Below are 27666 nucleotides of genomic sequence, written 5' to 3'. Positions count from 1 at the left end.
GCTACCTGAGGCAGCAGGTGGGAGCCGGCTGCGGGGGGAGGGAGTTTCCTTCGGGAGCGGGGGACACTTTTCCTGCCATTAGCCTCTCTCGAGCCGCGGGCGGGACACGGCTGTGCGCTTCAGGCTTTTCAAAAAGCGCTGAATGCCGGTTCTCTTCGGTAAAAGGCTGCAAGCCGTGAGTGTTCCGGTTAAGCGCAGGTATTTGAAGTGTCGAGGTCTGCGCTCTTCTGTGCCCGTACTGCCGCCCACAGCGAGGGGCTGCGCTCCGCGGCTGCACACACATCGTGCTTGGGAACAGCACTTGCGTGGGGATTTTTGTCTGTTTAATCACAGAATGTTTTGGGCTGGGAGGGACCGTAAAGGTCCGTCTGATTCCGCCTTTCCCCAACCATGGGCAGGGAGAAATAGCTTTTCCCTGGATGAACACAGTAGGAAAATAGCTTTTCCCTGGATGGTGATATCCATTTCGTTTTTACCTTTTTTTTTCCTTTTATACGTTCTCTGTGTTCTTCGCACATGTATCTGTAGCTCTGTAGCCTGTTGTACTAGTGGCTGGTTTTTCCAGTAGTTTTCCATGGCCTTTCCCTAGGCAAAAAGACAAAACAAATTCCAGAGCTCCCAGCCCCAGGGGCACAAGGCCCCTCTCCTATTTTGGCTCTTTCTGGGGAGCAAGGTTGAGAACAGCTCTTTGAGATATGTCTCATGGACAAAGTACAGCTAGTGCCAAAGGGGGGACTCCAGAGAAGGGGCTTGACCTGGAGGGGAATTGTATCACCACTTGTCCTCCTAACTGGTGCTTTTTATCAGTTATGCTGATTTCCTAAAACCTGTAAAAATGTACTCTGCCCTGTGGGACTGGGCTTTTATGGACATCTTTTCATAACTGCCTCTGAAAACCTTCAATAAAGATCCACTTTTATGTTACCTCCTTAGTAAAATCATCTCGAGTTTCATTTCCAAGTTAGAAAAAAAGGCAAAAGTGGAACATGGAGCAGGTTTCTATTGCTAACTTGAACTTTGTCATCCTCTCTCCTCCAGCAATTCATTGGTGAAATCCATGGCATATGGATAGAAGAGAGGGCTCTGCAGTGTCTTTAAGTGTTGGTGTGGTTTTGTTGAATCAGACTTGGAACCCACCTTGTTCATCGGTTTTCATAAAAACAGTCAACAGTTCCTTGGGCGTGTCGAGCAGTGTCTGCAGCGTCCCCTGTTCTGTACCTGGGTTTCCTGGGGGAGGCGATGGTTCTTTTCGCAGGGAGGCACAGTAAGGGAGGAGGATGTTTTCCTAGTCCTAGGACTCTCTTGGTTTGTTCAGAATCTGGCTTGTAGCATGTGTCTGAATTTCATGCCCTGGTCTGCATAGGGAGCGGTGCAAAGGGGAAGGTGTTTAATTTAGAATGGAATAGTTTAGGTTGAATAGAATTGTAGAATAGAATAATATAGGTTGGAAAAGACCTTTCATCCATTAACCCAAATGCACCACTAATCAATGTGCTATGTCAACCCCTCTTTTAAGAATCTCCAGGGTTGTTGATTCAACCACTTCTCTGGGAAGCCTGATCCAATGCTTGATAACTGTGTCATTGAAAAAAAAAATTTAAATATCTTATCTAAATGTCTCTTGGTGCAGCTTATGGCTGGGCATCTTGGATGATATGTGGATTGAATATCTCCTGTCTCAGCTTTGTACAAGGTGAAGTTATGATGGAGTGAGCAAAATGGGAAGATTACACTCATAGAGAGAACAGATGTAAAGAAAACAGATAATCTTTGCAAGATTATACTAAATAGCTATGGAATAATTTTAGGGTCAAGGTCCCTGACATTTGAGGTAGAAGATAGACTTGGAATTATTTTAGTGAGAAATCCATCCACTGAGATTACAATCTTCTGCAGATGGTGTTAATGGTTTGGGAATGCTCCTGTTCCAGGGATCTCCCTGCATAAATCATGGAATTTCCATGTCTTGACAACATCTTTGCCTCATGTCCACTCGGGTAATGATTTTAGATTTGTGTCCCTGCATTAGCTCCTCTAAGAGCCCTGGACTTGTATTGTGAGCATACTGCAGATAGCTTCTGCAGTGTGTGGCCACCGCTGGCCAGGATATCACTCCTGCAGCAGTGCTGTGATTAACCCTAATTGTTGTGGCACACTGGTTATTGCACATTGCTATCATAGTATCAGTGATACTAATTCAGTGCTGTGAGCTCAGCCACCCTTTGTCATACTTCTGTCCTCACCTCCTCCCGGGGCCGTGCTGTCACCTGGCTGTTCTCCTCAGCTCTGGCTCTGACAGCCCAGGTGCCATCCAGCTGCCAGCAAAGCAGCAGAGCTGTGGTGTGGTTGAGACCTGTGGATTTTGGGACATAGATAGGTATTGAGAGATGGGAGGGAAGAGTCACAGTAACAACCTATTTTAAATATTGATGCTGCATCTTGTTCACCCTTCTGTCTCTTCCTCTCATGCCTCAAGCACAATCATGTTGACTGAGAGTGGCTACTGCTGGAAAGAGGGAGCCCATTCACTGGCCTGGAAATCCTTGCTTTCCTTGTCCAAAGACTTACTAATATTGTTGAACAGAGTGTGAGAGGTGTGTTCATCAAAGATCTGAATTCTGCTGCATGGCACTTGAAAGATGCAGGGGTAGCACGAGAGGTCTAATCACACGGAGGGCATAGGACACACTATCAGTAGCGCAGTGTGTAGAACTGATAGCATTCAGCCCTGATAAAGCCTGCACTCAGTGCTGTTGTCTGGGAATTTGTTATTGCATTATTGTTCTGTAGTGCAACATAAAATTATGTTTATGATTAACATGGTAAATAAAGTGCAGTGATACTTTGCCACCTCTCAGGATTGTTGAAATTTAATTACTTACATTATATTTCTTATGACATGAATTATCTGCTTGTGTTCCTTGCTGCCAAATCTTTCTTCTTAGCTAAGGTTCTTGTTTTGATTCTTGTTTCTCTCTTTGGTGATTTTCATCACAAGTTGAAATAATTTATATAAAAGCATTCAATATAAAAAAATACTTCATAATATGGCAAAATACTATGCTGTCACAAAGGAAATGGTTTTATTCCTATTAATATTAAACATACATTTAAATAGAGTCTTTAAATACTTAATACTTCTACAGAAGAAAACTTTGAAAGTGTAAATAGATTCCTTACATGATTTGTTGCCTAAAAAGTTACTTCTTGTTAACTGTGAATAATTTATTGGAACCTCTGGGCATGACAGTCTATAGACAGGTAACATTGTTTGAGTGTCTAGTGTCAACTTGTACTGTGAATCAGTGACATTTAAGTCTGTTTTCATAAAAATGGGGAAATAACAGGGTCAGAGTTAAGCTCAATGCTCATTGCATTAAACTTCCTCTTGTTTACCACTTTAAGTGTCAGACATCTGTGATGATGGGGCTAAAGTCTAGAATACTGAGAAATCAGTCAAGCAGTGCCTGTGTCAGTGTGACTAGCATCTTAGCTTGTTTGCTGATCTGTGTATGTATTTAGTAACTTTTACTATTTTGTCTTGGAGATGTGATTTTTTTTCTTTTCCTCTCCCTTCAAAAGTAACTGATGTCTTTCAGCCCTCTATTTCTCCTATGTATGAGTGAAATTACCCCAGTAAAAAGGTACCTCATGCAGACCTAGAAGAGGAGATGGCCCTTGAAGGAGAAACTCTGCCATCAGCCACATCTTCAACAAATTTTGTGTGTTTAGGGGATTATTATCTCCTTTATAGCTTTTCTGATGTACTAATGTGACTTTTGTAGGCAAGTCTGTGGTAATTTGTTTGTCTGCTATGCAGTTGGTTGTGATTTGTGTGTTAAATTAATCCATCCAAAATGGAACTTTAGAGAGAATGATGTGTAGAATGTATAGAGCTGTATCAGGATCACCACTCTTGGGATGGCTTCTTTGTAAGCAGCTGGGTCTGTGACCACAGTTCAAATTCATTGGAATGAGTTGGTGAGGCATCCAACATCCATCTAGGTCTCTTTACCCAAGCAGAAATAACATTACAGCATACTGAGGAGAGTCTGGAGTCAGTCAGTTTGGACTTTTGGGAAGCCTTGTCTTGTACCTTTATATCTCTTTCTTTAGCACAAAAACCACAGCCTGAGGACTTGTGGTACTTTGTATGCAGCACTGCTGAGAGCATGATGCCTCAAAATTGCTGATAGTTGAAGGCTTCTTAGTGATAAACTCATCTTAGAAAGGAGAGTGGATGTGGTGTCTCTTACTCAATTTGATAATTGATGGCTGTGTGTGACTCTGTGCTGAGGAATCCTTCACCTCAATCTCAGTTTGTGAACTGCTGTGAATTAGTCTAAGAACCAGTGTAACAAGTACAAAGTAATTTTTGTTCAGCAACTTACTGAGCCTGGTCCTTCAATCAGATTGTCTTTTGAACTAATACATGTCAGTTGTGTCACCCCTTCCAAAAGAAGGATTCTGATTACATTTCATAACTTCCTAGGTTTCAGACCTATGTCAGTATCTTGTAATAAATTCACATGCAAGTCTTTGTGCTCTGAAATGCATCCACACTTCATATTGTGTGTACCTAAAAGGAAGATATGTTGAAGCTTCAAAGTGATGAAGTTTAAAAAGTAATGCAATTTGATCCTTTCTGGCTTTATCAGGGGTCTTTAATACCCTATTTTTTATTACAGACTGAAATTCTGAGGTGTAGAAAATAAAAGCCCTGATTGAAAATGTGAACATTAGAATGAATATATATTTTTTTTTTTAACCTAATGAAGTAGTTTTCAATCACAGGTCTAAAACTTGTTTAGGAAGACACTAAGATGGGTTGAGGTTATAATTTTTAATTGTGGTTAGCATCTTATTTAGCATATTATTGTGACTCAGAATAGTAACAGATGTCGGGAATACTTAAGATGGGTTTGTTTTTCATGCCTGGCACCATAATACAATAGCACTTTTGGCTTCTGGTGAAGGAAAAAACAAAGTGCTTTTTACAGAGCCCCTTGGTACCAATTAAAAGTTATGCCGGTGTTTAGAGAAGAAGTGATGCTGATGTTTGTCTCTGAGGTGAATTACTTGGAATATGTGTTTTACTCATCAAGTAGTACAGGGCTACTTGGCAGCTCTTACTCTGTGATTTCATAGCATGATTTAAAATGGGAAATGTAAGCTATAAACCAGGAACAATAGCTCTTACTCAGTGAACAGGAAAACGGGGAAGTACTTGTTAAAGCTTGTCAGTGAAATTTTATTTTTATGCACTACTTATCTGTGGGGTCACAATGCAGACATCAGCTTCCCAAATTAATCAGGAAACAATTTCCTCACAACTTGCAGTCTCTTCCTTCAAGTGAGCAGTTAATACTAGTGACTCAAAAAACATCAATGATCACTACTGCCTCACTGAAAATGAGCATATCTCAGTAGCTTTAATCGTTAAAAGCTGTAATAGGCCACTGAAAGTTTCTGATAGACTGTCTAGATTAAAGAAAGTCTAAAGAACAAAACAGTAAGCAGAACTGCCTTGTGGCTGAAGTAGCAAGCCGTTCCCAAGCCAGATGTGCATGAGAACTCCTGTTACCTCCGTTGAATTTGGCTTGTACCATGACATTCTACAAGTTGAAGCAGTCTTAGAAGTTCAAAATGAAATTTTATGCTAATGAGTTCTGTATCGATTTCTTCATCTGACTTTGATCAAAACCAGCCATCAGCTTAAGAAGTTGTTGTAGATCGTGCAGATAATTTGTAGCATTTTGCCAAGTTGGTGAGAGACCAGAAGTCAAACTTGATTATTTAATTTTAAGCTTTCAGAAATCAAATACCTTAATTTATTTCATGCATCCATAATATTTGGATTTTATATCTAAAGCAGTGAGGCTTATAAGAAATTTAGTGGGGGTAAACCAGGCTGTGCTGGGCCATCTTACAAAATGGTTAATTTGTTTTCCAGGCATGTCAATTCAGAGAATTAAACGTACACAGAAGAATGGGAATTGCATTTCTTTTAAGCACAGTCAATGGATACCCTTTGCCTGTGGTGTAATGGGATAATTTTCTTTTTTTATTTTAAATTCCTAGTTTCTGTCTCATGCTTTTGTTCAACTCTAGCATGCATATAGTATGTTCTGATATTTGGTGCTGTTATGGTGCTGCTGTCAGGAGTGCTGTGCATGGTTGTTGTTCTCTAAACACACACAGTGAGCAAAGAACAAAACTTCTGATCCTTGTGGGCTGTTGTTTCTAACTTTAAATTGACGTAACAGCTTTTTCCATTATTCACATTTGCAGCCAAGGTACAGAGCTTATGTACAAGTTCACCCTTGTATCAGGCCTGCAGCCAAAGTGGTTATGTGAAGATTAGCTGGAAAAGGTGCTTGTGGAGGGAAATTTGAGATGTGTCTCTCTCCTGCAGAGGAGATGGCTCACTGAAAAGCCTGCCTGCATGGGATACCATGGAGCCATGATTCTGTGTGATGTCCTTTTCCTCTGATTACCAGTATGGACACACTTGGTAGTGCAGGGAGCCACAGATGATATTTCCCTGAATGCTGCTGGTTTCCCCATCATCCTGTCTACCAACATCTTGCAGCCCTGCAAGCAGAAGTTGTTCCTTGGTGTTGCAAGCTTGCCCAAGTAGCAGTCACTGTGGTATTTTTGCTATTGCATCAGGGCTGCAGAAGTAATTGCTGCTTTCTTGCTTTGTTTTGTGAAATTTTCTCTCCCCCCACCTCAATGCTTATCGGAATTGGTGGCTACTAAATGCATGATCCACAGTGGCACGTGTAAAACACTTAGCCTTTTAATGCCGATAAATTGCCATCCCTGCACTGAGCTCCTGTAATTTAGTCTGTGCTCTGCCTAATTAGAAGATTATCTGGATAGATGACAGCACAGTTTTCCTGTTTGTTGTCATTGTTCATCTCTACTTCCTTGGATCCTCGTTTCTAGGATTAGCGATAGAAAATATAATACAAATAATTGTGGTTGAACTATGTCTGGGAGAATGAAAAAGCAAATTTATTTATAGTTGTGAAAACCTGGGAAATAAAACAGTTGTAACCTGGGTTAAACCTTTTAAAAATGTTTAGCAAATTAGACAGTTCTAGACCTTTTTGGGGTAGAGGATCTGAAATGCTTTTATTCCCCGTGTCTTTATACAAAAAATAAAAAGAAAAATTGAAGAAATCTTTCAAATGAGAACCATGTTCATCAGAAAAGACGAAACTCTGCAAATTCTTTTGCTTAAACAATTAATCCTACACAGAACTTTAGGTCACTCTTAAAAAAACCCGGAATGCTTTTATGCTGCTTAATCTGTGACATATTGACTTTTCACATCCAATTTTTTCCTCTCTGAAGTTAATCCTCTGAATGTGATGGATTTGTAATTCAATCTGGAAGGCACATGGAAAATATTAGCGGCCTTTGCCTGTTAGGGGTTTGAGAGGCCTTGCACAAGGGTAACTTTGTTCTTGCTGGTGTATTGCAACTTTGTGCTTTTTTCAGCCTTGAGAAATCACACCTTGTGAAGTAGGGCTCTGAGCTGGTTGTTCCCCATGCCTTGCCCCATCCCTTGTCCTGTGGAAGAATTGCACCAGAAAAATAATACCTTGAATGGAAGCATCACATTTGGGGTGTTTACTGCCATAGTAGTTAGTTGCAGAGTTATGTAGCTGGTAGAGTCTGAGCAGCACAAGCCTCTTCATTGCAGAGCCAGGTGGCAGGGGAATGGAGACTGGTTAAGGAGTGACAGGAGTAAAGCTGACTGAAGAGATTCCTGCCTTGGTCACCCATTCTCCCCCTTGTGCTGGAGCTTTGTGCCTCTCAAGTCTGGGACAGAAAATGGTGAGAGTGCCTGTGGTACTTCTCCTTCCAAATGGAGGAGTTTTAACAGAGAATAGCATCTTCACTGTCTGCTGGAGGATTTTAAAGCCTAAATGTGTTTATGGACTTCATTTTTACATGGTAAGCAGAATCTGGAGGTTGAATTACAGCATAAAAATATTAATGGTTTGTGGAAGTTGAAATCAATTTGTTTGTGTTCTCATTAGCTGGTTGGGCTTCCAACATAAAAATAACCTTTCATCATGTACTGTTTGTTTCTAACAAGGGCTGACCTGAGTACCCTGGTGCTTTCCTACAGCATATCCTGTAGCTGTTTAAATTTTCTTTGGTCTTTTCAAGTGCCTGTCCAAACTGTGTGACTCAGGGCAGGGGTAGAGTTCCTGTCTGAAGTTTTCCTTGTTTGTGTCTTTTAATCACTGAAGAGATAAATCAATGCTAAAAATCAGACTTCCTTAAACATCACAAGAGCAGATGCTGTGATTTCTGCATCATAAGAGAAGTTTCAGAAAGATACATGAAGTGTAGAATCATAAACACATTTAGGCTGGAAGAGACTTCTAAGATCATCAAGTCCATCTGTAATGTAGCACTGCCAGGTTTATCACTAACCCATGTGCGTTATCAAAGGCCAGTGTATTCTCAAGGACACAGCTGCAGTGATAGATTCTTTCTATTACAAGAATTTGATCCTAACCCTGCATTTGTTCTGGGGGCATGGTTGGCTGGAAGCTCATTATAGTCAAGGAAAACTTGGTAACAGTTGCCCTAGACTATTGCAGTAGTTGAATAGAAATTGAAAACTATAAATAGTCAAAAAGCATGTCTGTTGTTATCCATATGGCTTGGTAAATGTGGTGGATTAACAAATAAAATTAAATCTGGTGAGCAAAACCTCTGAATTATGGAGCATGTGGAAAATAACAATGACAGAGGCAGTCTTGGCTTGGATGAGCATTCTCTTTGCTGGGTGAAAACTGGCTGGATGGCTAAGCCCAGAGAGTGGTGGTGAGTGGGGTTAAATCCAGCTGCTGGTCTTCTGGAGGGCAGGAAGGCCCAGCCGAGGGATCTGGACAGGCTGGATCCATTGTCTGAAGCCAGTTGTATGAGGCTCAACAGGCAAAGTGCTCAGTCCTGCCCTTGGGTCACAACAACCCCAGGCAGTGCTACTGGCTTGGGAAAGAATGGCTGGAAAGCTGCCCAGGGTAAAAGGACCTGGCAGTGCTGGCTGACAGCAGCTGAACATGATCCAGCAGTGCCCAGGTGGCCAAGGAGACCAATGGCATCCTGGCCTGGATCAGCAATGGTGTGGCCAGCAGGAGCAGGGCAGGGATTGTCCCCTGTACTCAGCACTGGTGAGGCCACACCTCGAATCCTGTGTCCAGTTCTGGGCCCCTCACTGCAACAAAAACCATTGAGGGGCTGGAGTGTGTCTAGAGAAGGGCAACAGGGCTGGGGAAGGGTCTGGAGCACAAAACTGGTGAGGATCAGCTGAGGGAGCTGGGGGTGTTAAGTCTGGCGAGAGGGAGGCTGAGGAGAGACCTTAATGTTCCCTACAACTTTGTGAAAGGAGATTGAGGTAGGTGGGTTTCTGTCTCTTAAGTAACAAGCAATAGAATGAGAAGAAATTGCCTCAAGTTACAACAGGGGAGGTTTAGATTGGATAGTAGGAAATCTTGACTGAAAGGCTTGTCAGGCACTGCAGCAGGATGTCCAGGGAGGTGGTGGAATTGCCATCTCTGGATGTGTTCTTCAGGCGTATCGTTGTGGTTCTTGGGGATGTGGTTTTGGGGTGGGCTTGTCAGTGCTGGGTTAATGGTTGGACTCAGTCTTAAGGTGTTGTTCCAGCCTAAGCGGTTCTGTTATTCTAACCTATGATCCTGTCTCTTAAATTTCTGGTATTATTTACATTGAAGACTTTCCATTTAGTAGGTTACACAGCCTGATGCAAAAAGGTGCAGTTTACATCTCCCTGCTCTTCCACAGAGCACCAAATGATTATGCATTTCAACAGAGGAGTGCAGATCTTCAATCTCTGCTGTTCCTTGCACAACTATCAGCCTTGAAAGCAAGGAAACACCTCATTCGTTGCATTTAAAATGAAAAATATGAAACAAAGCTAAGCTTGATTTTCTTGTCTTTTTTCCCCCTCCCTTTCTTGCACTGAGCAGGGACTAACAGAGAATCTTAGCAGGTACTCGTGGGATGAAACTTCAGTCCTGACAGGCTCAACAAAATCTGCCCCCACCCCCTCCTCCTTTGTTATACAGGCATGACAAGAAAGTCCCTGCTCTCATGAACTTCAAATTTGAATAGAGGAAGCAAAGGTTATAAGAGGAAACAAAACTAATAGGGCCAGCTGACTGAACTGGAGTCCCCCACAGCCCATCAGGAGTAAAAGCAAGAATAGAAACACATCAGTGAAATCCCAGGGAGGCTAAGGTCTACACTGCTGTTCGCACAGGAGGATATCCTCAGGCTATCCTGTATCTTCCTGTCCTCTGGAAATAATTCAGACAGGATGAGCCCTCAAAACAGCTCCATGGACATGTGGAGAGTAAAGCACAACTTAAAATCCCCTGGCTTCTCACCGGTAAAACAACTGGCTTGATTTCACATGGAATATCCAGTTTGGGAAAACAAAGCTACCGCATAGAGGATTGAAATTCAAGGCATCACAGAAAGCCTTTCAGACGCTCACAATCTTGCCAGAAACCCAAAAGCATAAAGCCATCAGGTGCTGATTTACCACCTCAAATGGTATTAGATGCCTTTGGTTAAAAACTGCCCTGTGAATTATAGTCTTTTCTGGTAAAGGCTTGGCTTTACTGCCCTGTCTCTAGTCACTGATGACCTTAAGGTGCTGCTGAGAAGGAAGTGGGTTTTAGCCCACATGTCCTGTTTTGTCTTTGTACTCTACTCATTGCCTGAGTTCCTGAATACTTCCAGAAGTACATTAAGCAGACTAACATCTGTACAATAACTAACATCTGTTGAGCCTTTTTTTGTCTCCTCCCCAGGGGAGATGTGTGGCAGAGTGGCTTGTTTTATTTTAAATGGACTTTTAAAATAGCAAAAAAGCACATTGCAAAAACCACCTTGAGATAAGTAATCTTTGAGAGGTTAACAAAAGCACATGGTACATGTGCACATATAAGATAAAGATACAGAAAGGTGCTGTATAGTTCAAACAGAAGGCACCAAGGTGGAGTTTGGCCATTCCTCCCAGTGTGAGTTTGTTCAGTAAACCAGTCTGGGGAAGGTGCCTCGCCCAGAGCTGATCAGCTGCACTTCTCTGTAGAAAGTTTCTCTCAGTTGAAGGATTAAAGCTGCTGACTTGAGCCTTCAGTCTGGTGCTCTCATGATCCTCATGGGCTCAATGCCTTGTGCTGCCCACTGACATTTGTCCTCAGCTCAGGGAGTGCAGTTCCCAGCAGCTGCTGCCTTGGGCAGCACCTACCTTCCATCAGAGCTGCCTGCTGTATGTTTGCTTTTATTTTCCCCAAATGCTTTGTGAGTCTTTGCACTCAAAGGTATGCAAGAAAATATGAGGCTTTCTTAACTGAGCAGTGTTCACAAAGGTTTTTGTATGTGGAACTGAAATTTAAGTGTTCACTTTGCCATCTTGCCTGCCTCAGCTGGCAAGAATTTCTCTTAAAAACTTATTCAAAACTTATGAGTTTCAGTGCTGCTTTTTCTAATTTTATCCTTCCTCTTATTAGTATCAGAATGACTGTTCTTGTGTCAGTAGATCATACTCTCATCTGTAAAACATTTCTGTTGCATCACTGATGATGACTGTGTTATTATTTTTTATCAAACTTGCCACATAGTCCTGTTTACAGAAGCTTAGAACTTTAGGCTAACTGGTTTGCATTAATTCTAGCATTGTTTAGTTTTAGAAGTGAACTGAGCCATCATCTCTTCAAACCTCCCACACAAAGCAGGCCCAATTTAAAAATTGTTTAGGATTGCTCAGGACCTTGTGCTTACTGCTGACATCTTAGAGTTGTAATTATGAAAATTTTAATTGGAAAAACCACATGTCTGCTGGTATACCATTACCATTATTGTAACCAGCAGTTAAGGTATTTAAAAATCAAGTTCTAAATCTAAATATTTAAATGTGTACTAAACAGATTTTTTTTCCTTTTTGCTGTTGTGGTCTGGTTGTAAAAGTAATTGCTTTTATCTTACTTCATTTGTGTAAGAGGGGGAAAAAACCTTTCTGGTTCAACTTTTTAATGACATCTGCTTAAGGAAAAAAAGCTATAAAAATACATGGTTAATTTGAGTACTACAGTAGGCTTCACACAGTCCCTGGGGTTTATTACCTGTTTGCATGCCTGTTCTATAAAGAATGGTGAGATAAAGCAATTGTTTGAGACCCAGCAGTCCCTGTGCACAGCCCGGCACGCTCCTGCTGCACACTTTGGCTACACAACAGCTCCATCTGCTGTTCCTCAACTGCAGCTTCCCTGCGTGTCCAAACCCTTCCTCTCACAATTTTATATTGATTCTTGGGCTTCTTCCCTCTGGCCTGACAAAATTTAACACAGTTTTTAGTCTTGTGAGAAGACAGTCCTTGGGATACCTCCACACCATGTGTTGATGTTCTGGAGTTAGAATTTCTTTGAATTTCTTGGCAATAACCAGCATTTGTGACACTTTCTTTTTTGACTGCCTTACAAACATTAGGTTTTGTTTTGGTTTGGATTTTTGTTTTACTCGTGTTGTATGTCTTACCCTTGCAAAGATAAGCTACTGCAAGATATGAAGCCCCATCATCTAGAATTGAAGGAGTTTCTGCTCTTCAGCTGAGTAATAGCTACTTGTGATTTTTTTTTTTTTCTTCTGGAGAAGTCTGGATTTGTGTTTGTTCTGCCTGGGATCTTACATGTGTCCATGGTTGGATGTGCTGTGAGTGTGATGAACAGAGACAATTTAGCTGTTTTGTGAGTATCAAATTTCTACAGATTGAGGGAGGAATAGGAAAGAATAACATGGCTGATGGCAGTGAGGGAGTGTAGAGCATGTCAGAGTCAAGACAGAGGATCGTGACTCTTTGCTCAACATGGTTACTAAAACCACCAAAAGATAACTTAAATTCCTGTATTTTTCTCCCTCTTGGTTTTGAAAGATAGACTCACTAAAGCATTGTGATTTTGTGGTTTGTTTTGGGGAAGTAGATTTGCTGATCACATCAGAGGAAAACTCCAGTAAATCGCATCTCTAAAGAAAACTAGCCATAATTTGGGAAAAGATGTGCATGTTGGAGTATCACTCTCTTAATTTTCTAGCTCTTGTGAAATAGGAACAGTAAGATGGGCTTTAGAATCTGTTCTGCACAATACCCCATTGGATAAGCTCAGCCTGGTAGCAAAAATTTTCTCTCTGGTTTTTTTTTTGTTTGCTTGGGGTTTTTTTGGTGTTTGCTTTTGTTTTCCCTCTGCACTCTTTTTTGTCTGTTGCATGTTAGGTTGCCTGCACTGGTATATATTTTTGTAGTTAGGAAAGTTGAATACTTTTTGGGGTGTAGTCCTCTAGCTGGCACTCTGGCTTCAGGCAGGAAGGATGCAGAATCAAGTTCTAAATCTAAATATTTAATTCTAGATGATTCCATAAAAGGCAAGCAGGACACATGGGCCTGTTTTTCCTATCTCTGGCAAGCAGCCTAACAAGAAATTTTAAATAGAAAAAGAATTTCTCCCATTTACAAACAAACATGGAACAAAAGATATGTTAGTTGTACTTTCTAACAGTGTTGGAGTTTATCAAACTATACAGTGACTTTTTAGATATGCCTTAACTGATCGTTCTCTTTACTTGTCCCAAGGTCTTATGACCAGAGACTTTTTCAGTTGCTGACCTTGTTCTGCCTTTCTGCATTTAATCACTCTTAATAGGTGAAACTAAAATTGATAGCTGTGCAGGTGAGTTGTCAGTGTGAAACAAGCCCAGCGTGTGTTGGCAGTACTGAAGTTCAGTGAAAGAGCCCTTAAACATGCACATGATATAGCATCACCATGTACTTAAGAGTAAGGAGCAAATGGCCTCCTAGAGGAAAACTGTAAAAGTACATAAAATAGTTTTATTTGGGTCTGGAAGCAGTCACTGAAGTTACTTATTGAAGGCAAAGACTTTGTCTCTTGTCTGTCTACACCATGCACAGACCTCCATGTGCTCCTGCTGTTGTAGCAGTGATCTGCAGCACACACATCCTCCCACTTGAGTCCAAGAGTGAGTAACCCCTAAGGGAGTTCACAAAAGACGTCTTGCAGCAGACTGTGCGTCTGAAATAAGTTCCTGTGCTCTATTTGACCCAAAGCAAAGTACCTGGTGTGGAGTAGCTGGATCCTGCAGCTCAAGCCTTAGGCTTTTCTGAGCTGCCTAAAGGAATCCACCTAGCAGGTATGTTACTGTGATATCAGCAAGTGCTTGGGGTTGGGTGCCATCTGCTGCTCTTCAACTTTAACTTGCAGATGTCCCCAGAACAGGGAACGTGAAAGTTTGTTTCCTGTAGCAGCTGAGAGGTGTGGCACAGTTTGGGTGTGAAGGCAGATGGATGGGTGAGCAGAGATCTTCAAGCCAGCAGATGTCAGGCTGTTACCACCAGCAGGAACTATGACAGGAAAAGGTGGATTGATGCACTGATAAAAGTAAAAATTGGAAAGCTACAGGTCATCTTCAGCTGATAAATAAAAATAGTGAAGAATTGTGAATACATGGTAATTAAGTAGGATAGGTCTTCTGGAGTAATTCTGTGGTTTGGTGTGATTTTTTTTTTAAATATATTTCATAGTAAAAGCCTGTATGGGTATTCCAGAATAAGATTATGCCTATGCAGGGAGTTACTTGTAAAAGCAATTTACTTGTAAAAGTGCAACTTTCCAGTGTGGATGAATTCTAGGGGAAGGGTCGAGGTGGATGGTGAATACAAAGCAGTGTGAGTAAAAGCTGGAAAAAAAGACCTTAGGAATTTAATTTCTAATGAGAGAATAAATCTAACACTGTGGGATTTGGGTTAAGGGATATGATGTATATAGGCTGGAAATATTTGTAGAGCAGTGGTAAACAATAAAAACCCACTTTCTAACAAGAATCTATTTCTTATTCTTAAACAAGAATTTAATTCTTATGTCAGAAGGAGAGAAAGAAGAGGTGGGATTTTTGTTGGTTTTAGTTTTGGAATTCTTTTTTGTTTAGTTTGGTGGATTTTTTAATAACTAGGCTAGTAAGGTTTCTGAGTCTCAAAGCATCCTGTGATGATTCTTTTTACTTGTTGATACAGTTTTGTTGCATGAGGTACTTTGTGACCTCTCAGCAGATTTTTCTGACTTCCTAAATATATTTAGAATATCTGTTAAGTAGGATGCTATAAAAGGGCATGGATTTTTTTTCTTAATGCCTGAGGATAGCATTTCTCCTTCAGTGTATACACCTGTAATTTTGACCATGTTTTTTCATAAAGTAGAAATAATTTGATTAATTAGGAACATAAATTAATTTAATGACATATTTTTTTAACCTGTTAAGTAACTGTCAGCACTCCCAGTGGGCTTCAGGATCAGTTCTAGCTTTCTGACCATGTTACTGACACTTGTTCCTACAGATTGATCACTTTGGATTTGATGAAAATGGTACATTCCAGCAGAGGTACCTGGTAGCAGGTCAGCACTGGAAGAAGGACAATGGACCAATACTGTTTTATACAGGCAATGAAGGAGACATCGAGTGGTTCTGCAACAACACGGTAGGTGGGAAACAGTGGGATTGCAGTCCTGCCTGCCAGTATTGACATCCTGAGAAAGCGAGGAGGAGCAAGAAGACAGTCACAGAAGGTTGTGGAAGGATAAGTTTGTAATGATTGCTGTGATTGTTATAGGAGGAAGAGGAAGCTGAACAAAAGCACAGAAAAGGTTTAAGGGGGTTCAGGGTCCTATTTGAAGCCCAAACAAGTAAAGGGATACACTTCTGTTAAATTCCTGGAGCAGTGAAGAAAATTTCTAGAGGGAACACCATAGTTGCCCTGAGCTAACAGTTCAGAATTTTGGACCAAATTAAACTTATCCTAATGCATTAGATTCCCCAAGTAAAATGGAAGGTTTTCATGTTTGGATTTTTGTTTCTCTAGTAAGAAACATATGAAAGGAACTAGAAATCAGAGCTGGATAATTCTTGTTCTCTACAGTACCTGTGGAAGTTTCTACTTCCCTGACTGATACAGATGCAGAATGGAGTGTGTGGGTATTTTTCAGCCATTTCAATACAAAGTCCAGTAACATGACAGGAGGTGGCATGTGCTGAGCTCAAAGCCACCAAGGACTGCTTGCAGCCTTTGTCCTGCCAGCTGATGATCTCTGTCTGCTTCTTCTCATAGCTGGTGGTAACAAACTCTTGTCAACAAATAATGACAAGTTGTACTTATTTATTAGTTGAAAATAACTGTGTTGCAGTGCTCTAGATTACTGATTATTGCCAAACAAATTTTGTGTTTTCTGTAATGTAGTCCTAGGTCAAATGCATGGTTTTCTCCTGTAGCCTGTTTTATTTCCTGTGTAAGCTTGTGCCATAGGAGTTCTGTTAAATTTCCTGTATGTAGTCACAAAACAAGGATATTTAATATTTTGCAGCATTGAACTATACGTACTGTCTTTATATATAATCAGCTTCCCTGGGTTGATACCTGTTTTTTGTGTTTTCTTACTTAAATGATACCTTAAAACCAAATTGCACTCTTGTCTTTCTAGTGGTATTTTGATAGTGACAGCTTTCTAATCAAAGAATTGGAATACACTAGATTGAAACTAGAGACTTTTAAACAAGTTGAATCAATTATTTTCTGTGTCTGTTTTCCTCCAACCAGGGTTTTATGTGGGATGTGGCTGAAGACCTTAATGCCATGTTGGTATTTGCTGAACATAGATATTATGGAGAATCTTTGCCCTTTGGGAATGAATCTTTCAGTGTAAGTGTCATCTTTTGTCTTCCTAATAAATGTATTCCCTACAAACATAATTCTGCATATTTTCATTCTTGCCAGGGCATTGAGTGTTGACTTGAGTAATATATAACTCTTTTGTAACTGTCAATTCTAGGGTAAAAAAATAAAACCAAACGAGAAGGTTTCTTTTAGTGTTTCAAGGGACACCTGCAAAGAATATTTCATTTGTTCTCAGGCACAGATTTAGACTTGTGATTTCATCTGTACACCTGATTTTAGCTGTAGCTGCTGTGGGGCATAGAAAGGCTGTTGCTGGAAATCACTTGTGCTGTCCATAACCTGCCTTCTTTCTCTCAGGATTCCAAGCACCTCAATTACCTGACATCAGAACAAGCTCTGGCAGACTTTGCAGTACTTGTTGAGTACTTAAAGACAACCATTGCAGGAGCCAAGCACAGTCCAGTCATAGCTATTGGAGGATCTTATGGAGGAATGCTTGCAGCCTGGTTTAGGATGAAGTATCCCCATGTGGTGGTTGGGTGAGTGTGGTCCTGCTTAAACAGAGGATGCGTTTCTTACTTCTGTGCGATAAATATTACTGCTCTGGGAGAAGTACCATAATTCAGGCTGGTGTGACTTTTTCAGTACTGGGAGAAGGATTCAAGTTACTTTGAATTTGGGAAGAGGTGCTGTTTGCCTGACAAAGGCAACTCTTGGTCAGCAGCTACTAGATGGTGTATTTTGTCAGATTTGTGAAAACAACATGTGAACGCTGACTTGGCACCTAGAGTTTTAGGGTCTCCAGACTTTAGACAGGTTTTTAATCTCTTCAATACCCTAGTTACCCTCTTGGAAACAAGCTAGAGAGTATATTTTCATGGACTGGGCCTCTTCATTTGAGTTCACACAATGCCTAGTGAGAAAAACCTAATTGATAGATGAGAATGAAAAACAATAAAGTAATCAAGTCTGAATTCCTACCTTTTGTTTGCTGATATTGTTGTACCAGTGTCCAAGATTTATATCCTCCAGCAGCCTTTTGCATACAGACATGTGTAATAATTTTGCAGCATTATGGTTGGTTCACCTAGAGCCCAGTGTCCAGGCTGAATTATAAATGCTGCCTAGATAGTGTCTATTGGGAGGGTATGGAAGTCCATTTTGCAGGGGTTCAGGATCTTTTTATGTCCCTTTGCAGAGCTCTGGCAGCCTCTGCCCCAATCTGGCAGTTTGGTGATCTGGTTCCATGTGGCACATTTTTCAGCATAGTGACCAATGATTTCAAAAAGAGTGGCAAGGGCTGCTCAGAGAGCATCCGGAATTCCTGGAATGCTATTAACCACCTTTCCTCAACAGGTAAGACCTCACCGGTGCTTTTTCAAAGAATAGTAAAAATCAGGAGTGTGTTACGACTTTCACCTGTGTATATATTGGGTTTTTTGAAGCTCTGCTGCTAGTATTGAAAACTTCAATCTAGCACTACTTTTCAATGCCTGTTTTGTTGTATCACCAACTTCTTTCATGCCTGGCGGGATGCAGAATCCAGGTCCAAACATTCCTAAGATCAGATAAGGACAGACTTAAAAGCAGAACCTCAAGGCTAATATTCCTTCTGACAAAATAGGCCAGATTGTCATTACTATAAAAAAAGTACTTTGCCAACTGAGGCATTGAGGAAAAGAAAATTACTGTAGTCACTATGAACTCAGTGACAGGGATTCAGTTGGACTTGAGGATCTTTTCTAACCTAAGTGATTCTGTGATTATGCCACTACCTGAAAAGAGGTTACAGTGAGGCGCTGACTAAAATTTGATCTGCTGTGCTTGTATGTGTGTGGAATAGTTTCACTAAATTAGTTAGGCTAAGCGAAAATGGTTTTTTAGTAGCCGCACAACTGACGTATGTGTTAATAGTACAGTACATTAAATACTGTTTTATTCATTTGTTTTTATTAAAGATGCAGGTTTGCAGTGGCTTTCCAACACATTTCATTTGTGCAGCCCCTTAAAAACTCCTCAGGATGCTTCTGTATTGAAAAATTGGCTGAGTGAAACATGGGTAAACTTGGCTATGGTGAATTATCCCTATAAAGCTGACTTCTTGCAGCCTCTGCCAGCTTGGCCTATACAGGTAATTTAGAATCAGTATCTTGTAGAATTGACTATTTGGTTTAATTAATTATCTCCTCCTCTCCTAGCTTGCACCTTTTCCTTTGTTTTCTTGGCTCCATAGAAGCAATGTGCTGAGAAAAGACAACCAAGATAATATCTTGTGCATATCTTGGTTTGTTGCCTAACTGCCCCTTGTAGGTCTAACAGGTTATATCAACAGCCCAGGAGAAAAAAAAGTGCCAGGGATGACTTAGAAACCTCAGCTGCCCTGCAGAGCTGTTCTTGAGTAGCAGAAATGCTGCACAAAAAGCACATGCTATTAGAGTTTCTGATGTCAGACTCAGCTGACAGAGCTTGCAACAGAACAAGTTTTGAGCCTATGTCCTTTTTGATGTGGGAAAACCAGTGAGAGAGAAAATGTGGATCTCCACAAATACACTCCTTGCAGGGTCCCTTCTCAAAGCAGAACCTCTTTTTACACTTGCAAGCCTTTGCTTGTGCAGGTCTGTTTATCGTTGGAATGTTCTTATTCTTTTAAGACTCTGGCTGAATTTCCCTGCAGGACTTGGGTTACTGTGTGAGGTAGGTAAGATATAAGTAATTAGGCAGTAGTTAATTATAAAATAAAATCATTCCCTTGTGTAGAGCTGCCTGATGGAGGAGAGAGGGAAATGAATCTGTCCAATGTGGCTGTCTCAAAGAGCAGAATAAACACCTTGAAAATTATTTCTGCTTATAAACCTAACCCAGAAAAGGCCACTACCCATTGGACAATACTAATGTCTGAAGTCTGATTTATATAAGTTGTTAAGATACTTTATTTTCTGAAACAGTAGCTCTGATAGGACTCTGAGGGCAAGAAAGGGGGAGGGAAATGTGGACTTGATGATCTTGGAGGTCTTTTCCAATGTTAATGAGTAGCTGAATATATATTTATGTATATATATATGTGTGTGTGTGTGTATGCATGTATGTCCATGTGTATGTTGTTTAATCTGCTCTCTCTTGAGAGCTACCTACATCAAACTGCGGGGAACCCCAGTCAGTACCTGGAGCTTCTCTGTTAGATATCTGTATGTGCTGTCTTTAATTACAGAGGTACTAAATACTATTTATTAAATATAATCTATTTTAAAGTATGGAAAATGGATTGAAAAATTTGGTGAATGAAACATTAAGGTGGAACTGTTGGGTTTTAAAAAAAAACTTTTAGTCAGGAAAAAAAAATTTCAGGTTCCTCATAGTAGCGTGCACTACACATATACGATACTGCATTTTGTGACAATCAGGGTGTATAACTTCATAGACACCTTCTGGAAGTGGTCTGATTGTACTTGGAAAAGAAATGAATATCCTACCAGGTGTCATGTATTAATATTTAATTCCTATAGATTGAGATGACTTCTTATCTCTTCATTGCAGGAAGTCTGCAAGTTCTTGAAGGATCCCAGTCTCTCTGACAAATTATTGCTGCAGAATGTTTTCCAGGCAGTAAATTTATATTACAATTATACAGGAGAGGCCTCGTGCTTAGATGTGTCGCAGACTGCAACGAAGAGTCTGGGTGAAATGGGTTGGTACTACCAGGTATGCTCACTAATCTTTATAAATTGCAAGTCAGTGGTGGTTTTTTAATCTAGACATGATGAGAATTGTCATTTAGCTGTCAATATTTCATGCCAGAAGTATTGATATCTGTTGATGACAAACATAGTCACAAATCAAGTGTGACTGTAGTGTGGAAGACAAGGCAGAAAAGAGAAGCAGGTTTCCCCGGAGGTTTAGATTGTATTTTCATTATTTAGCTACTTGTTGGGTTTCAGCTGTTCATGTAGACTGGAAAATGATGTACAGCAGACAGTTGTAAGTTGTGTAGGGCAGTCATTGTATGAGGTCCAACAAGGCCAAGTGGTGGGTCCTGCACTTGGGTCACAACAGCCCCATGCAGGGCTAGAGGCTGAGGGCAGAGTGGCTGTAAAACTGCCTGGTGGAAAAGGCCCTGGGGGTGTGCTGGCTGACAGCAGCTGAACATGAGCCAGTGTGTGTCCAAGAAGGCCAATGGCATCCTGGCCTGGATCAGCCCTGGTGTGGCCAGCAGGACCAGGGCAGTGATTGTCCCCTGTACTTGGCACTGGTGAGGCCACACCTCAAATCCTGTGGCAGTTCTGGGCCCCTCACTGCAACAAAAACCATTGAGGGACTGGAGTGTGTCCAGAGAAGGGAAGTGGAGCTGGCGAAGGGTCTGGAGCGCAAGTCTGGTGAGGAGTGGCTGAGGGAACTGAGGTGTTTAACATGGAGAAAAGGATGCTGCTGAAGAAAGACCTTAATGCTCTGTACAGCTTCCTGAAAGGAGATTGTAGGTAGGTGGGTTTCTGTCTCTTAAGTGACAGGCAATAGAATGAGAAGAAACGGACTTAATCTGTACCAGGGGAGATGTAGATTGAATATTAGAAAAAATGTCAAGCACTGAAACAGGCTACAAAGGGAAATGGTGGAGTCACCATCCTGGAGTTTTTTTAAAAGATACTATGCACTTAAGTACATGGTTTAGAGGTAGACTTGGCACTTTTTGGTTTATGGTTGAACTCAGTCTTACAAGGTCTTTTCCAACCTAAATGATTGTGTAGTAGTTAGGTAGTAATTACTGATCAAATGCTGTTTGAGCCTGCCTTTCAAAATACTGCCATAACAGGTGTTGGATGTTCTCCTCAGAATATACTTTATTGACCTGCCCTTTCTTTCAGGCTTGCACTGAGATGGTGATGCCCTTGTGCACAGATGGTGTCCATGACATGTTTGAGCCTCAGAAGTGGGACTTTGATGCACTTTCAGAAGAGTGTTACAGGATGTGGGGAGTGAGGCCTCGCCTCTCTTGGATTCTTTCTATGTATGGAGGAAAAAACATCAGTTCACACAGCAACATCATCTTCAGGTAAGCCTTGTTTCAACTGATGGTTTAGTGTCTTCCACCAGTTTGGGTTTCCAGTGTAGACAATCTGCTCCAAATAGCAAAGGCATAATAGCAAAAGGATCTGTCTCCAGCACTGCAGCTGAATAAATGATGGGCATGCTTTTTGTTGCTATTGAGAGTAAAATGGTCAGTCTGCAGTGGCCAAAGAAGCCAACAGTTCTGTTACTGCCTGTGTGACTCTAAAAGAAGCATCTGAGCTGGGATTCTGCCAAACATCATCTTTCCATGTGGATTCCTTTTTACCTTGTGGCCAAATTCCAGGTTTCCCATGCTGGTGAATTCCTACTTTTATGAACCCAAAGCACTGTTGCTTTGCATACAAAAGGAAAGTCTAAATGAGTTCTAGCTATAACACAGAATCTTGGTCACCAAAATTACTGCTCTGAGTGATAGCCTTGTGAAGGGGCTGGCATTGCATTCCTTTTTCCCTTTCATACAGAAAAGAGAGGGAAGTAACTTTGGGAGTTTTTCTATTACTGCCAACAGCTTTTTCTTTTAGTGGCATTTAGTCAAGTTTCAGCAAACTTGTGAAAGATCCAGATACAGAGATGTTCCTATTTTTGTAAGAAATACTGGTAATACAACAAAAGTTTGTCTGAAACACATTTTTATGTGGACAAAAAGTGAAAGAAATGTTTCAGTCTAGCACAAAAAACTAGTTCATGCTGCTTGCTCTCTATTCAGCCTTCACTTCCCTGACTTTTAGGATTAAACTCTGCTGTCTTTAAAGGGAGGTTCGTGTGGTTTTACTTATGCTGTGAGGTGATTCAGGTGAGTATTGTCTATCCATCTTATGTGGGCAGGAGGTGTTCCACAAACCCATTTGAGACCTCGGGAGTCCTGACTTTCTGTACCCATTGCCCACTGTGGGAAGCTCCTAGATAGGTATTCCTCCGTGTTCGGGTTAAAATTTTGCAAGGCCTTTTCATAAAACACCTTGCCACTTCTACAAAACAAGCTCAGATTTAGTCTTTTGGATGTGGTAGATAGGTATGCATTTTAAAAGTGGAAAGTTCTCACTTGAATTGGGGATTATTTTCTGGATCACAGCTGTTAGTGTCGGTTTGTTGGCTGCAAAGGCCTTTGCTTTCCTCTTGTTTGCCTCTTGCTGTTTCTGTCCCAGCAGGATATCTACTCTGGAGGGAGAAATCCCACCCTTTTTTGGACAACTTTTTAATAAAAAAAAATTGTTGGTTTCACTTAGTTTCTGCAGAGTGTTGCTTATTTCCAAGGCTGCACAGCTCTGTACAGTAGAAATCTGCTTTGTAAGTGATAGGCAAACAAACAAATCTAAATAAGTGTTTAAGAATTTATGCCAGCTGAAGGAGCTGGAAATGAGAAAAGCCTGAAAGCAACCAAATGAATGTTAAAGTAGTGCTGTACACACAAAGCTTTTGGATCTCAAGCTGGGATGTTTCTCTTCAAACAAATACATTGTCAACACTGTACATTTTATATAAGAGCCTTTTATCCTCAAACACTGCAGAGTGCTTTACAAAAAACATCCCAGTGTTTACCAGGGGATGTGGCTCCCTGTGGGGTGAAAAGGACTGTGTTTCAAGTGACAGGCAACTTGCACAACAGTGTAGAGCAGGAAGGGAAAAGTACTCCGTCTAAAGAGAACCACTGTAGAGTGGATTTATCCAGACGCAGTGGGATTTGGCCAGGATGCTCAAACTAGTGCTGCTGCTTCTCCCTCTGTGAGCAGTACATCACTCTGCACAGTCACACTGTTGTTTGTACTGTGTGGGATTAATGCAGGGAATTCCATTGCCATTCTGGTACTTTCCTGGAGTAATGTAGTGTGCAAGTGGTTATTTAGGCTGTGGACAGGTGGTACTTGCCTGTTCTAGGCAGTACATCTTTATTAAAACTAGTCTGAGGAAATTGGGGGTTTCAGAACACTGTTTCCCCTTTCCTTTCTAGCAATTTCCCCTCCTCTTACTGAAACATGCTGTGTACTTGGTGTGGAAGTGTTGCACAGTGGTGGGAAGTGACATTTTAACACTGTTCATACATGTGGCAGAGAGCTTGTAGCAGTTGTGGTGTCTCATCATCAGTGTACTGTGGTAGTCAAAATCAGCCCAGGTTATATCAGACAGTATGAAATTTGGTGTGCACGGTCTAAAAATGGGGGTTTTCAATCTCAGTGAATCACACCTAAGTTGTAGGCTTCTGAGTCAGGGCACCCACATATCCAGTCCTGCACTGGCACGGGAGAGGCAGAAAGAGAAGGCTCTGTTTTAAGAGATTCTCGTGCTCTGTGCAGAAGGGAGAATTGTTAGCACTAAAGAAGGGAATGGAGGCAGAGAAGACAAGACAGATCAGTGTTGCTGAAGAGAAAAGGTTAGAGAAGAAGGTTAACAGGAAACATGACAATTGTGGAGGGTGGTCATGTTAAAAAAGGATGCACAGACAGTGCTGCTACAATTGTATAAAACTTCTGGACAGGACAGGAGGGCTGAAGAAAATACAGGAAAGGGAGCTGTGTGCTGTGGGATTGGCAGAACCCTATGGATGCTGTCAAGGAAGTATATGAATTGAAAACAGGACTAGCATGCTGATTTTTGCATTAGTTTTTTTCTGAAGTCCTGCTTTCTTGGCCACTGCTAGAAACAAATGTCTGACTTATTCTTTCTCTTCTTTTTCTTCTTTGGTTTATACTGGGAAATTCCTGTCCTGTGACATGGGCAACTGAGTGCTTACATGCTTGCTTAGTTTTAACACATAAATAATTGATTCCAGTTGGAATGATCTTAATCTGCAAAAACTGTAGTAAAGATTTATGATTTTGTGGTGAGCCCTCCATCCCTCCTCCCTTCAAATTTCACTTCCCAAACTGTGTCAGTTCCTCTGGTGCCATCCTTTGGAAGGAGGTGCAGAGGATGCAGCCAGAAGCTCACAGAAAAGCCTGTGGCATGCTTAGCTTCCACATGACTGGGACCAAAAGATCCAAGTTCATGTGCATCATGGGTCTCTCAGCAACTCATTCCTCTGTTGCCAAGGTGCTCTGCTGATTCAGGTGACCTTTTAAATCCAATGCTTTTGGCTTATTGGGAAACTCTCAATGTTTTTTGTTTTGCAGATACAAAATGTTTCTCTTGTCCTAAGTCATATTTAGAATCACTGAAAGTAAAGAACTACAGAGACTCAAGATACTTGGTTGTTTTGTTTTTTTTGCAGTGGTGAAACAAGTAAAATATTAGTTTAGACCTCAGGTTTTTACTTCTAGTTATTTCTAAAAAGGCTTTTTAGAAAATTCATTATTTTACTGTTATTTTCTGGTGCTACTATTGTGGTATTTTTCTAGCTGCATATCTCTGTGTCAAGGATGTTCTAATTTCTTAGCTTCTTCTAGAAATTTACCCTCTCATACCTCAGCCCATCTCTGACATTTCCTTTTGTGGGCAGGTCCAGTGTTTAAAGTGAGAAACCGATCTAGGTTTGTGTAGTTCCCCAAGCACATGGATGTTGCTTTCTTTGTGCAGAAAGATGGGCCATGTGTGGGAAGGTCATTGCAGTAAAGGAAAATAAGATGTAGTAGATGTTATTGGGTCAAGTCCAAAGCTAGGAATGAGAGATGGAAAGCTCTCTCCCAGCTGAACCACTGGCCTGCTCAATGGACTACGGCTCTTTGGAGCTGTATCTATAGTGTAAGGAATTTTTAAAATTGATCTAGGATGTGGGAGGAGGGGGAGTAAATGGTATTAAGTTGTCCTGTCACAGAGGAAGAGTCAGTTTAGACAGTTTAAGGGATATAATCTTCATTTTCATAGGGTTGTTATTAAAGTCAGTGCACTAACAAACTATTCCAAGCATTTCTTTGCAAAACCAGGTTGGCACTCAGCTGAGACAGCAAAAGGTAGAACTTCCTAAAAATTCAGCTCTAAAGGCTCTAAAGTGAGTAATTTGTTTCTGGCAGATTGTGAAGAAGGAAGGTGAAGTGCATTGGTTTGGGAGTTTGGGCATGTTTTGGTAGAGGGAAACCTGAGACTTTAATGACAATTACAGGTGGCAGCAGATTTCTCTTCACAGGCTTTTGCACTTTTATAGGTTATTATCTGAATTAGCAGATAATTAATGAGAAGTGTAGCCTTGCTTAAGCTGCTGATAGCTCCATACCTCTGTCAAAATTTGTTTCTTAGCAGAAGGGTGGGCACAAGACATTAAGACAGGGCTGAGGTCTGTTTCTGTCGCTGCACGTGCAAAACTAGTAGAAATGGTGATGTGAGCTGCAGCCTTGCTGCTGACTGCTGTGCACATGTCCCCTAATGAAACAGTCTTTCCTTACAGCAATGGTGGCCTGGATCCATGGTCTGCAGGTGGGGTGACCCAGAACATCACCGATTCCCTCGTGGCAGTTGTGATCCCGGATGGAGCCCATCACCTGGACCTGCGCAGCCGCAGCCCTTTGGACCCCAAGTCTGTGCAGCAAGCTCGAGCCATGGAGATCTGCCTCATGAAGGAGTGGATTGAAAAGGCCAGGCACAGCCACTGAAGTGCTACTGCAACAGCTGTGGCCATTACACCTCTCTTGGCTTTGTTGGGAGTAGGGCCAGGCCTTGTGATATGGTCATTGGAGCATTTCCCTCCTCACCTGCAGCACAGTGGCCACCATGGCTCGTGTCCATGAGAGAGGCAGGCAGCAGATGGATGGAGAGCATGCTCAGATGATAAACTCCAGTCCGAGTGCATGGATTGAGCTTCCTGCTCTGGTTTGCTTTCCTCTTCTGCTCTTCTCAAATGCTGTGCTTTACTGCACAGTAGTGGGTTCCCGTTCTAAGCTTGTTGCTCTTCTCCTTGCTGCACTGAGTGATTGTTCCAACTGCTGGTGGATCCAGCAGTGGATTACATGGGAGTGCTGTTGGTGGTGAAACTCTTGCTGCCTCCAGTGTGATTGAATTTCAGACATCCTCTGCTGGTGGAGATAATGGATACAGAAATCACATCTTACTGTGATGTTTGGTGGAGATGTAGGGAGGGCTGTGCTGTTTGTAAGGAAACTAAACCCTTACCCTGCCCTTACGAGCCCTTACCCTTTGGAATCAGTGTTGGAAAAGAAATAAATATACAACTTTTTTCCTACCTAGTTTTCCAGCAGCTTATTAATCAGTGGATTTTTGTATTCTGTGCTGTACTGAATGGTCAGGGCTGGGCCCAGACTCACTCTGCTGATAACTGGCTGAGCATGCAGAATCTGCATCAAGATTTTACTTCTTCTTTTGCTATGAGTCCTAATTCTGAGATGTCACTATCTGTGCTGATGGTTACCAAAGAAAAATGAGTGTATTTTGTGTATGTATGTGTGTGTATCCCTCACAAATACTTAGCTTTTTAAAATCAGGAAGCTTTTGAAGCTATTCTCTTGAAGAGCAAATGGGACACTTGTGCTGGCTACATCTTATGAAGTGACAAATAATTGGGGCTGTGCCTTGTGTGGGTTCTTCCCTCCCCTCCATTCTGTGTATTGTTCAAATTCTGCATGATCTGTTTGCTGATGGCTCTTCAATAAAAGCCTTTTAAAAAAATTGTTTGCTGGACAAACTATTGAAAACACAGAATGCAGCTATTCCCTTGGATCAGCCTAAAGCCTGATGCTGAGCTCACCAAGCCAGGTGCACTGGGCTTTCTGTAAGCCTTCCAAACCAGACAAACTGCCCTGATTCATGAGACAGCATATTTGACATTAATAAATGGCTGGGGCAGTCCCCTTGTTTTTCCAGCTTTGGCTTCATTCACACTGCAGGCCTTCTTCAGAAAGGATTCTTTGCAGTTTAAAGGACAACTCCGTTTT

General features: G+C 41.4%; 1 protein-coding gene across 1 annotated transcript; it reads left to right on the top strand.

The window, feature by feature from the left end:
- The first annotated feature begins 6 nt into the window (after positions 1 to 6).
- PRCP (prolylcarboxypeptidase) lies at positions 7 to 27403 on the top strand. The gene is made up of 9 exons (XM_014311788.2): positions 7 to 17; positions 15458 to 15598; positions 16712 to 16813; positions 17147 to 17328; positions 17988 to 18145; positions 18748 to 18920; positions 20324 to 20488; positions 21646 to 21833; positions 26166 to 27403. Exons 3-9 carry the CDS (start codon positions 16718 to 16720, stop codon positions 26368 to 26370), a joined length of 1167 nt encoding a protein of 388 aa, XP_014167263.1. The 5' UTR covers positions 7 to 17; positions 15458 to 15598; positions 16712 to 16717; the 3' UTR covers positions 26371 to 27403.
- The last annotated feature ends 263 nt before the right edge of the window (positions 27404 to 27666 follow it).

The sequence above is a fragment of the Geospiza fortis genome, unplaced genomic scaffold (genome assembly GCF_000277835.1).
Source record: "Geospiza fortis unplaced genomic scaffold, GeoFor_1.0 scaffold16, whole genome shotgun sequence".
In the NCBI taxonomy this organism is placed as follows: Eukaryota; Metazoa; Chordata; class Aves; order Passeriformes; family Thraupidae; genus Geospiza; species Geospiza fortis.
Note: the sequence above shows the minus strand (reverse complement) of the source record. Positions and strands in the feature narration are given on the sequence as shown.

Bases quoted from the DNA above. Each gene is read 5' to 3' on its own strand.
- PRCP (XM_014311788.2), top strand. From the start codon at position 16,718: ATGTGGGATGTGGCTGAAGACCTTAATGCCATGTTGGTATTTGCTGAA. The intron at 18,146-18,747 runs GTAAGACCTCAC...TTTTTATTAAAG, and splicing joins TAACCACCTTTCCTCAACAG to ATGCAGGTTTGCAGTGGCTT. The intron at 21,834-26,165 runs GTAAGCCTTGTT...CTTTCCTTACAG, and splicing joins CACAGCAACATCATCTTCAG to CAATGGTGGCCTGGATCCAT.